Source organism: Phyllopteryx taeniolatus, chromosome 7 (assembly GCF_024500385.1).
Source record: "Phyllopteryx taeniolatus isolate TA_2022b chromosome 7, UOR_Ptae_1.2, whole genome shotgun sequence".
Lineage (NCBI taxonomy): Eukaryota > Metazoa > Chordata > Actinopteri > Syngnathiformes > Syngnathidae > Phyllopteryx > Phyllopteryx taeniolatus.
In genome coordinates, this window is record NC_084508.1 from 12,919,768 (window position 1) to 12,937,799 (window position 18,032).

The window sequence follows — 18,032 nt, forward strand, 5'->3', positions numbered from 1 at the left end:
TCATCAAATTATTCCTTTTTTTTTTTATCAGTCTCTTAATTTGAAATTCCATTCGCCTCCCCGTGAGAAAGCCAGTAGTTTGTCTTTTATTCGCCGCGTGCCGTGGCGGTCCTGCCTCATTTAATTCAGTAGAGTCAGTGAATTTGAATTTACAGAAGAGACACAATCAATGCAACATGACCCCAATTAACCTCTTTTTTTATCTAACATGGCTTCACTTGATGTCAAAAAGGCAAATCTATATATAATGAAACATAGCATCTATATATAATGAAACATAACAGGAAAAGTGCACTGTACATAAAGGGGGATGCTGCCTGTGTTTACATTTTACTGTAAGTGCACTCCCTGGCCAAAAGTGGAGGTGCACATTCATCAAATCAATTATGTTGATCAAGTATCCACTACACTTATTGGATGTGTGCGACCTATCAGAGATTGTGATTAATGGAAGACTGATGGATAAACCAGTGGTAGTATTTAGCATGAAGCTACATTTCGCATCACATTGTATATACAGTCACAGGTGATTTCACAAGGTACATTGGACAATGTATTTTTTACAAGAGAAATTCTGCTTTTGCAAACATAAGGTACAGTTTTGATTGACACTGTTAGAGAGGTATTAATTTAAACGGTATTATTGTGGTTAGTTTGCAGTGGTGTGGAACTCCACTGAGAGTTGTTTCTAATATTTTGCCCCTCTCATGTAGCTGAACAATATTGGAAGTTTATATTTATATTTTGGTTACAACTACAATGAAAAAATGTTTTTTGTAAAATTCCCTTCCTAAATCGTGATCTTCAATCTAATGGACTTCACACCATAATTAGGGCTGTCACAATCTAATCTTTTTTTAATCCATTTTGCAATAGATATTTAGTCGAGGACGCGAATATTTGCCACCGCCCACCCAAAAAAATTGTTTTTATTTTTTTTGTTTAAACTACTAACATGCATTTTATTCTCATTTCTGAGGTCTGTATTTATATCCTTAAACTGCATATGTTGGTAGTGAGTGTATGGTATAAACTCTGTACAGAATATGAGACAACAAAAACAGGCTTTGCTATACGGTTAGCATTCGCTATAAGCATTAGCGCCGTAGCAATTACCATTTTAGGTATGAAAAAAACGCAGTGCATTCGTACATCACGTTATATGTACGTTACAGATCTAATAGTGTCTAAAAATTACTTACAGATGCTCTTCTGTCGTTTTTGGAAAAGTTTATCAGTTGCTCAACACTGCGTCCGTCTGCAATAAATGTCCGTGTGAAACATTGTTTCCGGTGGCCAAACGTGGGTCCAGGCGGAAGATTTTTCCTATTTTTGAAGTCGACTTAGCTCAGTTATTCAAAAAGACAAGTGGTTCCACGATAGGTTGTAATTAACTTTAATATGACATCAGATACCATCATGTGTCACTGTAGACGTCACGACTGCAACACACCGCCAGACGTGGCAACTGTAAAGCTTAAAGCTTATGGTGCAGGAAAAAAGCACTACCCTATGCAGCAGAGCATTTCGGCGCTACTAAACATTTTAACATCCCAAGAATTTTGGAGTGGAAAAGAACAAAAGCTGATGTCCGCTGACAAGAGAAAAAAAACGCCTCGCTGAACTGGGCAGAAAGAACGTTAGCGAGGAGTTGCAGAGAGGTTTTAGAGCTCATTTATTCCATGTAGGACAAACACAACAGTGTTGTGTAAAAAATAAAAGACAAAAAAGATTTGTTGGAAAACCCTTTTTTTATTTATTTATATATTTTTTTAGAATCAAAGGACTGTTGCCCAAATTCACAAAAATGCTGGCCACTGTATAAAATATATATTGTTGCATATGTCTTTATTATTTTAATCATCTTTATTTGTACTTGCTTTTATTTTGCCTTGTTTTGCCCTGCTGCACCCAGTTTGGCATTGTAAAAGAGAAACTGTTCTCAATTGCCTTACCTGGTTAAAAATAAATATATATAAATAAATAAAAACAGAATTAAGTTACCTTTAAGTGGTGCATAAAGACTCTACATCTCTATACCAAGTTATCACAGGTAGTTCTAAATGTTGTATTACTACTACTTACACTACTGTGGGCTGAAAATAAATTAAATGAAACCTAGAATTATGCATTTGGAACATTTTGTTGCTTTTTGCTGTTGTAGCGAACTCATACTGAACCTTGACCCCAAAAGCGAAGTACGTACCGAACCATGACCTCTGTGTACCGTTACACCCCTAGTCTGAATGATTATCCTGAGGGATTGTCCTGTGTTGTGGTGGGGCGTGTTGAGAGTGATTTTTCCTTGCCGACAATCGTCAATTAAATTTTTGCGTGTGGTTAATACCGAGTTGGGTTGAGCCACGGACTCCGTGATTGTGACGTGCAATGGAACGATAGCCAATTAGAAAGCGGCCTGACAATTACATTGTTTCCAGACACAAATAGAGAAGCTACTGGTTGTGGTGAAGACCTCGTACTGAGGAGGTTAAACTGCTTACAACATACAAGGCCTTCACAAAAAAACTGAAAATGTGGCTAGTTAACACCTATAGCTGCCAACACTAAAAGACAAGTATGCTATGATGTTTTTTTTGTTATGATCAAATGATTTGTGGTTTTATTCTCTCTTAATAGCATAGTAAGTATTTGATTATGTATCCTGTATTATATTGTCTTGTAGATGTATTTTACTGCTTTTTTACATCATGGCCAGGGGACTACAGATGAAAACTAGCCTTCTGGCTAATTCTGGCTTTTTTAACCATGTGTTTTATGAAATTGTATTGTCCCCTTTCAAATAAACTGATTAAAAACAACAAAAAAAAGAGTTTGCATCTGCAGTGTAGTTACGAGATTATTTCATGATTATTAGTGTAAATGAGGATTAGTTATGACATTTACATTTAACCTACTCTTACATACTCTTATTTTCTGGCAGTCTGGATGCCCTGTGGCACTACGCTGGCTCTCATAGGTTAGTCTCGGTACTACTACAGATATCGCTATATGCTGTGTCGGTCATCTCGAGCACTCCACACACTATAAGAGCAGTAAGCGTACATGCATATTTTTCTTGTCAGCTGCACGGTCTCATAAAAATTAGTTAAGATGTTACAAATCGGTATGTTAGTACACCACCTTAGATGAAAATTCTGATTTTTGGACAAAGCTTTTACATTAGATGACACTATAAAGTACATGTGTACCTTATGTTATGGTGAAAAGTGTATATTTGCAGTGAGGAGAGATTTTGACAAAGTGAGCGTGAATCCAATGTGAATGAAGCATCACCATTCATCTCCCTTTAAGGCAAGCGTGCGTGTGTGTGCGTGTGTGTATACGCCACCACCTACTGATTACCTTTTATTATTCAACATAGTGTACCATTAATCCTTCACAGAAAGACGGGCTTTTGTGTAGGATTCCAAGGACCAGCATAAATATGAAATGTTTTATTTCCCTCTTCGTTTATTAATATGAGTCGTGCTGACTCAGGAGCGAGTACATTATATTTTTTTTATTATTTACTTCACTTGTGGCTATGACTTATTCAAACTCCATTGAAGAAATACATAACATGACTAGCAAGGTCGTCTGTATGATGTAGGCCAAGGGTGTGTGACACTATTGAGAAACTGGAGGAAGTCAGTCAAGCGTCAGAGGAATATTTCAGTGCCATATCGCAGGGGGGCCAAACTTGGTTTTATCACCAAGCACATTGTAATTATGATAACTATTGGAGTGGTGGTTATAATGGTGAAACCACATAAATGTACATTATAATCGCTAGGGGTGTAACAGTACGCCAACAATAGCAGTTCCGTACATAACTTGTTTTAAGTTCACGGTTCAGTTCACATTGGGTTACTGCACAACAAAATGCAAAACTTTTCTTTTGTGTAAACAAGATCATATTTAATGACTTTTAAAAGTGAAACATCAACAGTATATATCTTTTCTTTTTTGGAAAGTGCAACATCAATTTTGTCTTCTTTGTAGGAAATGAACAATGCACCGGTATAACACTAACAGTTATAATGGTGTGAATTATTGTGTTATAAAAACACTAATAATGGCATTTCATATTGCTTTTGATGAGCCTGAAAGTTGCATTCATTCTGCCTGAGTTATTTTGCTAAACTTCTGCTTGCCAGAAGCTGAGTTGCACTGCATTTGTTTACAGACCAGATTGTGAGACAGTTACACCTCTTGTCCCTTGCCTAATATCTTCTGCATTGGGATCCAAATAATTGCCCCATTACTTCAGGGGTGTCAAATTCATGCCATATTGTAATTATGGTTTGCCTCAGAAGTCCCTTGTGATCATATACTCACCTCATTGTTTTTACATACACACAATAGATTGATGGATAACTAGTTTTGAAATCAGAAATCAATGGAAAAATATTGTTCAACTATTGTTCAATTGATTGAAGGTGTTTGCTAAAGGTAACGACAATTTGGAATTTGGGTACAGATTTTAGCAAGACCCTTGAAGTAGACAGGATTTGCTTTAGCAGGCCACATAAAATGATGCAATGGCCCAGATCTAGCCCCCGGGCCTTCAGTTTGACACCTGTGTATTACATAATTACCCCTGCATTTGGTTGTTATCATTATCGGTTGTTATCAAAGAATTCAAGCTTTTGCGGGCCACAAAATGAGGTGGAGGGTCAGATCTGTCCGTGGGGCTTGAGTTTGACAACTGTGCCAAATCGGAATCTGTTTTTAAGGCCTCTCTGTTTTGACACAGGTCTAATTTATGCATTAAGTCGCGGTGAGGTATAGTGAGTGACTGCAAATTGTGTACAACACTCAGCATTAAGATAAAGCTTAGATCATCGATTAATGGAGGCCCCATCCGAACTTGGCGTGTGACATTGATCTTTGATTGAAACGATCCATGTAACCTTTGTAGAATTAGGACAAAAAAAAAAAAACAAGTCAATTTGCGAGTCCAAAGACATTCAGAGGTTAAGGGTGTTACTCGGAAAACAATGAGGCGTCCGTTCGATCAACAGATGCCACGCATTTATACTCGACGGTGCACGAGCCGTTTGCCAGATGGTTACGCTGATTAGTGCGCGTATCCTCACAGTGATGCATGATGATGCTTTTGAAAATAATGTCACCCCTCCCTGTCTACCAGTGCGCAACAAAAGAAATAAAAAAGTAAACCAAAACAGCCACTCGCTCATAGTGGCAGGATCGAGCTGTGAAAGGAAGCTTTGTTAGCGTGTGAGAAGTGGGTAACCTGGTGTTTCCTGCACAGACAAAGAAATCGCCAACAAAATCTCTTTGTCTTTAGACTTAGTGAAGCAGCATGGGGCTCATTATGCAAGGTTATTTTTTAATGCCATGCTCAGAGGAACTGTATACAACTGCGTGTTTGATATCACAAGCTGGCTCAATGTGTAGCATAATTGGGACGGCAGCTGCCAAGTGAGTCAAAAGACCCGATCAACTGCATTCCTTCAATTTACTGTCTACAATTTCCTATTTCTTGCGTTGAATATACTAGCAAGATGTTTTTTTGTTTTTTTTTACACTAACATGGAAAATATGTCATATTGGAGATTACCATCAACTCACAATTACAAATGCTGAGGGGGAAAGCCAATGGCCGTCACTTTGTTTTAATGAACCAATAGTGAAAAACAGCGGCACGATGGACGACTGGTTAGAGCGTCAGCCTCACAGTTCTGAGGACCGGGGTTCAATCCCCGGCCCCGCCTGTGTGGAGTTTGCATGTTCTTCCCGTGCCTGCGTGGGTTTTCTCCGGGCACTCCGATTTCCTCCCACATCCCAAAAACATGCATTAATTGGAGACTCTAAATTGCCCGTAGGTGTGACTGTGAGTGCGAATGGTTGTTTGTTTGTATGTGCCCTGCGATTGGCTGGCCACCAGTTCAGGGTGTACCCCGCCTCCTGCCCGATGATAGCTGAGATGGGCTCCAGCACGCCCGCAACCCTAGTGAGAAGAAGCGGCTCAGAAAATGGATGGATAGTGAAAAACTGTTCCACTCAAGTCCTGTGGTAGGTTGGCCAACAATACACGTCCGCAGTATCTGTGGCATCAGAAATGATATCATTACTGTACCCACACCTTTATCTGACTCTGCACTAAAATGTAATTGAAAAAAACACAAATGAGCAAAAACATTTTTAGAAAAAATTCCTTTTCCCGATTTACATATCATCATAACTAAATGTGTGTCAGAGAGAGAAACTCATCAAACTGGGTAACGCTCGTAGCTATCAGTGTTCAAATACAAATAGTTTTCTTGGTGTGTCAGCTTGTCTAAGAAAGCCACTTTATTATTAATTTCTAGTCATTTTCCCTTTGGTTGAAAAAAACCCTCCAAAAAACATGCATCACAATTTAAATCAGTTAGATGAAAGCATCTGTTTTGAGTGCTTATTACTTGCTCCAGCAGCAGACAGTCTTCGTGGCTGTAATGACTCTCAGACTCTCCCTTCCTGCTTGATTTGAATGTATAATTAGCATAATAAATACTTCTGTTGCACACCCAGGCTCCTTTTTGCCAGGCAATCACGGCAAAGAGCAGATCAAGAGTTTTTTTTCCCCATTTTACAAGAATGCAAATGTAAATTTGCTTACATAAAATGAAGTGCATGTATACGACGTACCATTGAAGACATTTTTTTAATCTAGGGATCCCTTTATGGTTGTGAATTGTACATTACTTTAAGGTTAATATAATTCACGGTTAGTGACAATTCAACAACAGAAGTTACCTCACGGCGCTTTACATACGGAGCGGGTCTAGAACTGCTCTTCACATATGCGACAGAGGCAAGGAAGAAACCTCGAAAAGCCCTCAGGCTTAGATTGGGGCGGCCATCTGCCTCAAGCGGTCTTGTTGAAGACAGAGTGATCGAGGAGATGGACAGTAGGCAGAGAGAGAGAGGAAGGAGGGATTTCAGCAGGGATAAGGAAGCGTTATGGACAACATTAACCGTATTAACAATAATAGTGCGGTTATCGGTGTTAATGATAATTACTACGCAGTACAGTGAACCCCTGCGTATTTGTGGTTCGACATTTGCAAATTTGCCTATTTGCACTTTTGGAGTTCAATTTATCCTCTGTTATTTGCTGAAAACTCACATACTTTCTGTTGTTGCGCTCAGGCCAAAGCCATTTCTAATATAAAAATATTTTTCAAAGTATGGGGGAGGAGCTGCATTATTTTTTTGTGTGGCATTTATATGTAATTGACAACCTTTTCGGTGGGCATCAATTACGGGGAAACACTGTACTGTTAAGTACTACTTTATTACGACTAAATTGAATTTTGCAAATGTCAAAGTGTTGCCGTTGTTGCAATTCTGTAAAAACAGGCACCTACTACTGGTGAAAATGAGCAACAAATGTAGTAGCAGTGTTATTGTCTGCAGCACAGGAAACAGGAGCACCTGCTAGTGTGGGAGAGAAAACGAGATGCTCAGATGTATGTTAGTGACATATTTGGCATCTTAACTGATGGACCGAAAAACATAAACGTCCATCATCACCGTGACAGAAATCCGACCTAGAAAACAAGAAAATGTAGTAACTGTCCATCATATCAGAGCTAAAAAAAACTAAATACTAAGAGCGTGCCATCAGTGTAGAAGTAAATAAAAAATAAGAAAAACTATCCGCCAGTGGTTGTCCAACATCACAGGCCACATTATTTTAAGGCGACATTACAGTACAGTACACCGTATCCTATAAAAGTGATTACAACCCTCACATTGTTAGAAAGATTTCATCTTCTCATGGGACAACACGAAAGAGATGTCAATAAATGTCTAAAAAGCTGGCAACAAAAGTGACAACACCCCTTAGTGAAAACACCAAAATTCTGCCCAAAGGGTCAGTATTTTGCGTAGCCGGTAGCCACCATTATTTTCCAGCGCTGCCTTATTAACCTTCTTGGGCTTGGAGTTCACCAGAACTTCACAGGTTATTTCTTTACAATTTCCCCATTCCATTCTAATGCTGTGATATTTCCAACGTGATAAAGCCAGTGGAACATCCCCCGTTTGTCATGAATTCCCTTTACAGCCACATGTCACGCCCCAGCACTTATGAAATTACACCTTAAAGGGCAGATTTCACCCCCAAGTATGTTACCTCCACCATAGCATGACATGAGTTGCTCAGCCCCCTGAAAACTGAATATACCTGATGATGGAGAGGCTACATTACAAGGTGGTAGGGTTGGAGTGCGTGTGGCCTTTCCGTGGCAGAGCAGCCGTCACCGGCTTAGAACGGGAGCGGCGGTCTCCAGGGACTTAGTGGGAGAAAGGACAGAAGCAGCAGACTAATTCATCACCGTCCCACAGGAAGCAAGCAATTGTGGGGATGTTGTAAAAGGATTTTAAAAAAAGGAAAGTGTAAAAGACACAACAGCTCTCAATGGACTAAGACAATTCTCCTGGTCAACACATTTGTCAGCCCTCTTGTCTATGGGGCTCTGTATGGTACATCATTGTCTTTGCTTGAAGCCTCAAAAATGCAAACATTTGGGTCTATTGTATTCAAAAATGACCAGAAACACAGACAAGTTATTTTGGAGTGCACTAAAAGATATGTTCCTTCCAACGCTCCCTTTTCTTGCTTCAGTGGTGTGGTGCAACAGAGCCTCGTGCCCCAAGGATATTAACTGTGCCAAGCGAGATTTTTTTAAAAAAAAATTTTTTAATGGGCCTCATTTGGCTTGAGGGCACATATTATGTTGCCCCACAAATTTTGCTTAGTAACAAAGAAAAATAATCAGGGGAATTATTAGCTCACTAAAAATGACTTTTGACCAAAAAATAACTGGGAATTTTCTTCATATACTATGAGTTAACAATTATTTTGTTTTCTAATTGGATGGAAGAATCTCGCACAAAATGTTTTTGATTCCCATTTCAATGTCAGTCTTGTATTGTGCCATAAAGTGGATGTTTTTCTTCTTTAGGCTGCACTGTAGTTGATATTGAACCATCAGCGCCTCTGCTGGTTGCAGCCATGTACTGCACTCTATTTTGCTTCAACACTCCATTTATCATTTCCGCGAAATTGACTAAGCTCTTCGATTGATTATTAAACCTAGCCATGATCCATCCAATTCTAAACCCAAATATATGCAGAAAAAAAAGTGTATTTAAAAGAATAGTAAATAGTGATTATCTACATAGAGACATAACTAACTAGTGGTCTGGCATAGAACATTTTCCTCTTTTACCATGCCTGACACAGGCGTGTGTAGGACCCAAATGCAGTACACTGACCACAGGACCAGTTGGAATTGACTTTAATAACAACTGCTGCAACTTGTCCAGAAACAAACGGGTGAGGAGCAACGTAGTTTGGAGTAATTTACAGATCGCTGGACGATGAAACTCACGCTTTATTGTGCTTCCAGCAAAACACCAAACAGCAAAAATACTAAGGGAGAACTCGTAGTCGGATGTAGAAGACTGAGAGACTTTCCAGTAGTTCGATGAGGCAGGAGGATCAGGGACAGACAGGGTCGGCAAATGAAGATCAAGCCACTGAAAAATGCTGGTGCATCTTGTATTGGCGCAAATAAACAACCTGACAAAGAGCGAGTCATCGGCAGAGCCTTAAATAGGTGGGCATGCATGACTGGTAGAGGTGGAGTAGCTGACTGGGATTGTGGAAATACACCGGGAAAGCGCATTGGTGACTCATGGCGCCGAACTCTGACAATGTCCTTGTGAATGGGAATTTCTTTGAATAAGTTGTCTGTAAAAAATACAAAATGTATTCATGCAGGGGGCCCTCGGTTTACAAAAGTCCCGACATATGAGGTTTTGGTCTTTATAAATGGTATTCAATCAGCTAGTTGGTGCAGAAGCATAAGAATCTGTCGCTATGCAGCAAAAGCTCAGTTACCGCCACTGTAAGGGTTTTTCCTTTGATTGTTTTTCATACAAATATTTACAGCAATAATAACTTTATGCCTACTTAAGCTTAGGTTAGTGATCCACTACAGTGTGTTCCTACTTACATACAAATTCAGGTTAAGTCAACACGTTTGTGGTAAACTTAGGACCCCCTGTAGTTATGTATGTGGTGCATATCCATCCATCCATCCATTATCTGAGCCACTTATCCTCACAAGGGTCACGGGCGTGCTGGAGCCTATCCCAGCTATCATCGGGCAGGAGGCGGGGTACACCCTGAACTGGTTCCCAGCCAATCGCAGGGCACACACAAATAAACAACCATTCACACTCACATTCACACCTACGGGCAATTTAGAGTCTTCAATTACCACACATGTTTTTGGGATGTGGGAGGAAACCGGACTGTCCGGAGAAAACCCACGCAGGCACGGGGAGAACATGCAAACTCCACACAGGCGGGGCAGGGGATTGAACCCCGGTCCTCAGAACTGTGAGGCAGACGGTCGAACCAGTTGTCCACCATGCCGCCTGTGGTCCATATTTTGACTTAAATTTAAATGGCCAAACATACTTCTTTTGGGCTATATGCTGAGAAGAATGCTAATGAAGCTCGGTTGTAAGCCAGGAAAAGCATTTCCATATAGATACATAGATGTTGTTACTCAGCGGTGGCAATTTACAGCATATTTACCATTAGCATAAACCTCTGTTCGTGTGAAATTAATGTGATTGTTCACCCTATGTGGACCACGTCACATATGAGGTACTCTGCCAAGGCGCACCAGTTTACGGGAATACGACTTGCTGTTGGGTTTCCGTGACAACGTGACCCCCAAGCCTCCACCTCCACCTCCACCCCGCCCACACACACACACACACACACACACACACACACACACACAGTTCCAACCTCCCTCATTCCCGTCCAATAGGGGCTAAGGTTTCCAGATTGAAAGGTGGTTCTCTGGGGAGCAGTACAACAGCAAGCGCGGATGTTTTGCCACAGAGGTGGCCCTTTTTAGAGAGGCCATCATGCCGTGAGATTCTGCTTAAAATGGGTACTTTGGCGTTCCCGGCATAATTGGAAACACTTTCCAAAGGAGGGCCCTTTTAAAATGCATTGCATGAGAGAGGGGGGGAACGACAAGCAACCAATTTCGATTCCGCTCATGAACCATCTTGCCGCTGCCTCTCAGGCGTGCGCCATATATGTTATGACCGGCACATTTGTCAAACTGCCAACTGTTGTTATGTGTCTTTTTTTTCTCAGAGTAAAACGACATTTTTTTGTTTTCGCTACCTGCTTCCCCAGGCACTCTCTAATCGTTTCCATCAAGTTTCTGTTTTCCCCTTCGGAAGTTGCATGGTAGTTTCATCATGTCGAGCAGTGGGGGCTGGCGCAAACATGGCGGACAGCCTCATTTTTCACAGGTTCACTTCCTCAGCAATCCCTGATGCATCATGACAAATAGTCGATATATGACATGCGTGTTGTCGCACCCATGTCCGTGCATTAGCCTGGAAATGTGCATGCCTCTGCAAGCCTCTCTGTACAATGCTGACAACGTGTGGTTTGTGTGTGTGTGTGTCATAAATGTTCTCTATCTGTATGAACGCTCTACTAATAAAGACCATCATTGTACATTTAAGATGACATACATGGGGGTACACTAAGAGTCTCAACACGCCTTTCAAGGTACAAGCTACCAAAGGTGATTTGACATTGTGCAACTCAGGTAGTGCCCCACCAGATTTTATAATGACTACAGACTACTGAGCAGCACAGCGGTAGAGTGGTGAGCCGTTCTGCCTCACATTTCTGACATTAGGGTTCAAATCCGGGCTCCATCCTTCCTGTGTGGAGTTTGCATGTTCTTCCTCCCACAGTCTGAAAAACATGCGTTAGGTTCATTGAAGACTCTAAATTGTCCTTGAGTGTAAATGCTTGTTTGTCTCTACGTAGCCGGTGCTTGTGTGGTCTGCCCCAAGTTGCCACATAGTGAGGATGACTGCCAAGCGTGAGCCTTTTTTATTGAGCTCGTGGCACAAATCATGGTGCCCCACAAATTATTGCTTATACAAGAAATACGTATGCTTTTTCACCAACTCTAAATGCAAATACATTTTTATCAGAGTAAATATTTTACTCTGGCATATTATTATTGAATGTAGATTGTACCTTAATGGCTAAAAATGGACCGTCTTGCCTTCCACATATTTAACGATTTTTAAGTTTTCTGTCGATTGAATCTAGTTGGCCTGATATTCATCCTTTCAGGCCTAAGTTCACCACCAGCCAACATCACCACCTCCGCCGTGCCCAGCATCGTCACGCCTATCGTCAACGGATTCACCGGCATCCCTCATCAGCCCAACGGACATCCCGCTGTGGAGACGGTCTACACCAACGGCCTGCCGCCTTACTCCACCCAGAGCCCCACCGCCGCTGACACCCTGCAGCAAGCCTTCACTGGAGTACAGCAATACACAGGTGAGTCTTTGCACCGCTGTTACTTACAGTGTACAGGAAGCCCCGGCTGTTCGCGTGGGATAGAGTAATTGACGGACAGCCTAAAATTTTTGTAATTGCCCATATTAATGGTAAACCGTACCACAAATTACGATCCCAAAATGCATTTATATAATTTCAAACATCAACCTTAAAAAAATGTCTTACGATGATTTTTTTTTTTTAAATGCACCCTCAGTGCACATGTACATACACGTGCAGCGAAGACTCTCCGTAACTTAGCAACCCAAGATAAACTTATCTCCTCCCCGACACCCAAAAGTTCTTCTCTCAGTCGAGATGTACCACTTCAGCAACACTTCCTTGACACCAAATACTACTTTCCTATTAGCCAGGACTTGAGTGCCATCTTGTGGCATCTTAGAGCGTTACAGAAAGAGCACAAAAAATACTAGAAGTTTTCAGCGAACTGATGAGGATAGGGGCGGCACGGTGGCCGACTGGTTAGAGCGTCAGCCTCACAGTTCTGAGGACCCGGGTTCAATCCCCGGCCCCGCCTGTGTGGAGTTTGCATGTTCTCCCCGTGCCTGCGTGGGTTTTCTCCGGGCACTCCGGTTTCCTCCCACATCCCAAAAACATGCATTCATTGGAGACTCTAAATTGCCCGTAGGCATGACTGTGAGTGCGAATGGTTGTTTGTTCCTATGTGCCCTGCAATTGGCTGGCAACCAGTTCACGGTGTACCCCGCCTCCTGCCCGATGACAGCACGCCCGCGACCCTAGTGAGGAGAAGCGGCTCAGAAAATGGATGGATGGATGATGAGGATAGGTTCAGGCCTTCTCGTCCAAGATCAGTGTGTAACCTCACAAATGCTCTTCCGGAAAAATGGAATTCCCATGAACACACTCCTAAACCTTGTGAAAAGCATTGCCAGAAGAGTTTTAAGATGTTATAACTGCAGAGGGGGGACCAATTTCATATTAAACCTTATGGATTAAGAATGGTGGACGACTGGTTAGAGCGTCTGCCTCACAGTTCTGAGGACTGGGGTTCAATCCCCGGCCCCGCCTGTGTGGAGTTTGCATGTTCTCCCTGTGGGTTTTCTCCGGGCACTCCGGTTTCCTCCCACATCCCAAAAACATGCATGGTAGGTTAATTGAGGACTCTAAATTGGCCGTAGGTGTGAATGTGTGTGTGAATGCTTGTGTGAATGGTTGTTTGTTTCTATGTGCCCTGCGATTGGCTGGCAACCAGTTCAAGGTGTACCCCGCCTCCTCCCCGATGATAGCTGGGATAGGGTCCAGCATTCCCGCGACCCTTGTGAGCATAAGCGGCTCAGAAAATGGATGGATGGATGGATTAAGAATGGGATGTCACTTAAATTCATATCTGAGTCAAGGCAGGTGAGCGAATACTTTTGGCAATATAGTGTAGTTGCCGAAGCTCACACACTGTGCGACAGTTTGTTTCCTGAAAAGGATAGGCGTTTGCAGTTGTCCTCTTTGTTGCAAGGATTGAACTAGAAAGACCGTTTTTATTACAGTAATAGCAATAACATACACCAAAGAGTCACCTACACTGCCATCCACACTACGCCACAGCCCACCACTACTGTAATCTATTGAGATGGTACCTCGTAATATCCCCAGGGAGCATCATGCTCACATGTTAAGGTTGTGTTATGGACCTTAGCCCTCTGTAATGCTATCCACATTTTCATGCCAAGCTTTTCCCCTCCCCTTGTAGCGATCTACCCAGCCACCACGCTGACTCCCATTGGCCAAACGCTGCCCCAAGCGCCCCAGGTCATCCAGCAACAACAGCAGCAGCAGAGAGAAGGTGAGGGTGAGAAAACATTATTACTTTTTACACATCTGCACTAGATTTATAAACCACGATGAGCATGAGAGAGCAATATTGCTTTGGCACTGTACACATCTCATTCGCACATATAACGAGAGAGGAATATTACCCTCTCATTCTCTCCGTGTGTAATAGATAAATAAAGTGGCCACATGCAGTATACTATTCACAGCTCATCTCAGAAAATGGATACAGTTCATGTAAAAGATGAGGGTGATAAAACACTGGTAATGTAGTAATACTGCCTGGTTGGAAAGTACATATAACTATCCATATATATAGTGTAGAGCAGTGCTATGTCAGCATTTTTTTCAAGCTTGGGAATAGTAGCAAAGTAACTCATTGCCTTATAGGTAGTAATTGTACCCACAGTAGTAATGGGATTACATGGACATTTGGCTTAAGTCTGCTTTGTTCAGCATCCATGTGAAAAATCAGCAATGTGTCAAAGCAACCCTATTAGTTTAGAATTTTAATAACCACAAGGTGGTCTTGGTAGATGAGGTTAAATGTCTTTTTTTTATTGTACATGATCCATCCATCCATTGTCCATACCGCTTATCCTCACTATGGTCGTGGGCGAGCTAGTGCCTATCTCAGCTGACTTTGGGCGAGACGCGGGGTATATCGTGAACTGGTCGCCAGCCAATCGCAGGGCACATATAAACAAACAACCATTTGCACTTACGTCCACACCTACGGGCAATTAACCATCCAAGCACTAACACTGCGACACCCGTCTATGGCGTTTTGCATTTTTTGTTAGGCTACAGCTAAATGGGCTAACCTGTGGTTGTTTTAAGACAAAACTAATCCCTCTTTACGACTCCCCAAAAAATGAGTTTGACTTGGATGTTAATAGAATACTTTTTTGTTTTAATGGAAGCTAATATGCTTATGTGAAAATAAAAAATAAAGAACAATAAATTCACGTTAATGTTAACTAACAGTTACTGAATAATTGAATAAATTAAAACATTTCAATAAAAAATGCAATCACTCACTTAAAAAAAAGTAATTCAAATATATTAATAGAATGTAAAAGCAACCACTGACAGGGCTCTGAACTATTGGTAGCACTGGTGTGACGAACTTGCGCAGTTGGTCACATCAGCGCATGATTTGGTCGCACCCGTTTTTGGGGGCGAGGGGTACAGCATGACCAGCCATGTATGGTATGTAATTATGTAATTGTACATATGTACATATACTTATGTAATTGCCATGCAGTAGCTTCACATGAAATAAAGATTGACAATGACTCCAGTGATATCTGCAAACCATTTTTACTGAGTTACAGTATTTGTCTCTATGTGCCCTGTGATTGGCTGGCGACCAGTTCAGGGTGCACCCCACCTATTGCCCAGAGTCAGCTGGGATAGGCTCCAGCACGCCTGCAACCCACAGTCAAAGCAAAAAATTGGCCGAACAATGGCTCGTACCTCGATAAACTCGGAAATTGGGTCACTCATATCGCAATGCACCATTGTACATTTTCATTTGTGGATTTAGCCCTTTATACTCTATGTGCATATAGAGTGGCTGGACACATCGCCAAACACAAAGTGGTGCAAATCTGAGCTGCAGTGCCTCACATTTCCTAAACTTCACCGGTAGAAAATTATGTTCCACCCTTTTCAAGCATTTTGGGATATGGCAAAGCAATAGCACTATTGATTTGGAATCATCGAGGTGGCTTTGGTCAATTGCCAAATTTGTACATCTTCCTTGTCAATCCAGTACTGGACAGAATTGCTTACAATCTAATTCAAACTTCTGGTATTTTTGTGTCATTGAAGAAACCCTATTGATTTTGGATGCAATTTTACACAGGTTATAGCTGAGGTCAAAGATAAAATCTTTGTCTTACCTACGTTTAAACTCACTGGGGTTATTGATGTCCGTCGGTGCTGGAACGCTATTGATTTTGATCTGCAATACCTAAGATACAGTATGTTGGGTAAAATGCCATAATATGTTCAGGTGTTATGTGAGATGCTGCCCTTTGCAATATTTTTTCAACTAACTTCCCTCTTTGCTAATCAGTGTTATGCAGACACTGCACTTTTTTAGTTGTCCAATCTCTTACAACAGAAGTTACAGTGACTAGTTTCCACGTATCAGTAATGTAGTGAGTCCTCCTCATAATGTCTCAGCCCAGGAACATGACTCATCTTAATGGATTCGACCTGAAAGAGTGCACTGAAGGGTGAAAAAAAGAAAGCAAATTCCCAACAGTCAATCTGATGGCTTTTTCCAGGTCCGGAGGGCTGTAACCTGTTCATCTACCACCTGCCACAGGAGTTTGGAGACAACGAACTCATGCAGATGTTTCTGCCCTTTGGCACCGTCATCTCATCCAAGGTCTTCATGGACCGGGCGACCAACCAGAGCAAGTGCTTTGGTGAGTTCAATCACTCGCTCACATGGTCACTTTTGGCTCTAAGAAAATCAATTCATCCATTATCCACACCGCTTATCCTCACTAGGGTCGTGGGTATGCTGGAGCCTATCCCAGCTAACTGCGGGCAGGAGGCGAGGTACACCCTGAACTGGTTGCCAGCCAATCGCACGGCACATATAAACAAACAAGTATTCGCACTCACAGTCATACCTACGGACAATTTAGGGTCTTCAATTAACCTACCGTGCATGTTTTTGGGATGTGGGAGGAAACCGGAGTACCCAGAGAAAACCCACGCAGGCACGGGGAGAACATGCAAATTCCAAACAGGCGGGGCCGGGATTTTAACTCCGGTCCTCAGAACTGTGAGGCAGATGTGCTAACCAGTCGGCCACCATGTCGCCACAATCAATTCATAAAATGACAAAATACAAATTACAGACATGCAACGAAGAAAAGCGCCATGACTGAGGCTCACTCATCACATTTCTCGGGTTGAATGTCAATGGCTTTTTTTACATGCTGTTCCTCATTGACTCAATCAAATGTGTCATCTTTTCTCACAATCATGACACACACTTTCTATTACCTATTACCGTCTTTTTATACCATACATAGACGTACTCTGTTTGAGTGTGAAGTGGCTAAACTATTCTGACCTCCGTGTTGCCATTTCGCTCCCTCATGATCGATTTACCGAGCCGATATTAATCGCCTAATCTTTATCTTCTACTCAAAAGCTATGCTGATCTCAAATCCAAAGCGATGCAACGCCGCCATCTATAGGGATCTCTAAGTCATTACATTGGATTACAAACCTGAATTTTACAGACAAGTTGGGCGAGATTCTTTTCCACCCTCACCTATTGAAAAATGTACTTGACGAATATATTTGTCGGTGGCAGTAAACAGTTGGATTCCGGTGACGAATATAAACATCCACGGCATTGAATGAACTACAACCCCAATTCCAATGAAGTTGGGCTGTTGTGTTAAACATAAATAAAAACAGAATACAATGATTTGCAAATCACGTTCAACCTATATTTAATTGAACACACTACAAAGACAAGATATTTAATGTTCAAACTGATAAACTTTATTGTTTTTAGCAAATAATCATTAACTTCGAATTTTATGGCTGCAACACGTTCCAAAAAAGCTGGGACAGGTGGCAAAAAAGACTGAGAAAGCTGAGTTAAATTAATTGCCAATCACGTTTTGGCATTAACAAAAAAAATGCCTCACTGAAAGCAACAGGTAATGTGTCTGCCCAGCAAACTATCTGTGGTGCCTCAAGGGTTTGGAAATATTTAACAAAAAAATGAAATAGTCACTAGTAAAATATGCAAGTCGATCCT

General features: G+C 41.6%; 1 protein-coding gene across 5 annotated transcripts in view; it reads left to right on the forward strand.

The window, feature by feature from the left end:
• celf5a (cugbp, Elav-like family member 5a) overlaps nucleotides 1-18,032 on the forward strand; it is a 324,659-nt gene that overhangs the window by 294,648 nt on the left and 11,979 nt on the right. For 3 of the 5 annotated variants that reach the window (XM_061778627.1, XM_061778631.1, XM_061778629.1), the window contains exons 9-11: nucleotides 12,212-12,424; nucleotides 14,151-14,249; nucleotides 16,528-16,671. In XM_061778627.1, the coding sequence (XP_061634611.1) occupies nucleotides 12,212-12,424; nucleotides 14,151-14,249; nucleotides 16,528-16,671 (456 nt within the window). The remainder of the gene's footprint in view (nucleotides 1-12,211; nucleotides 12,425-14,150; nucleotides 14,250-16,527; nucleotides 16,672-18,032) is intronic. The other 2 variants (XM_061778628.1, XM_061778632.1) reach the window with 1 other exon arrangement.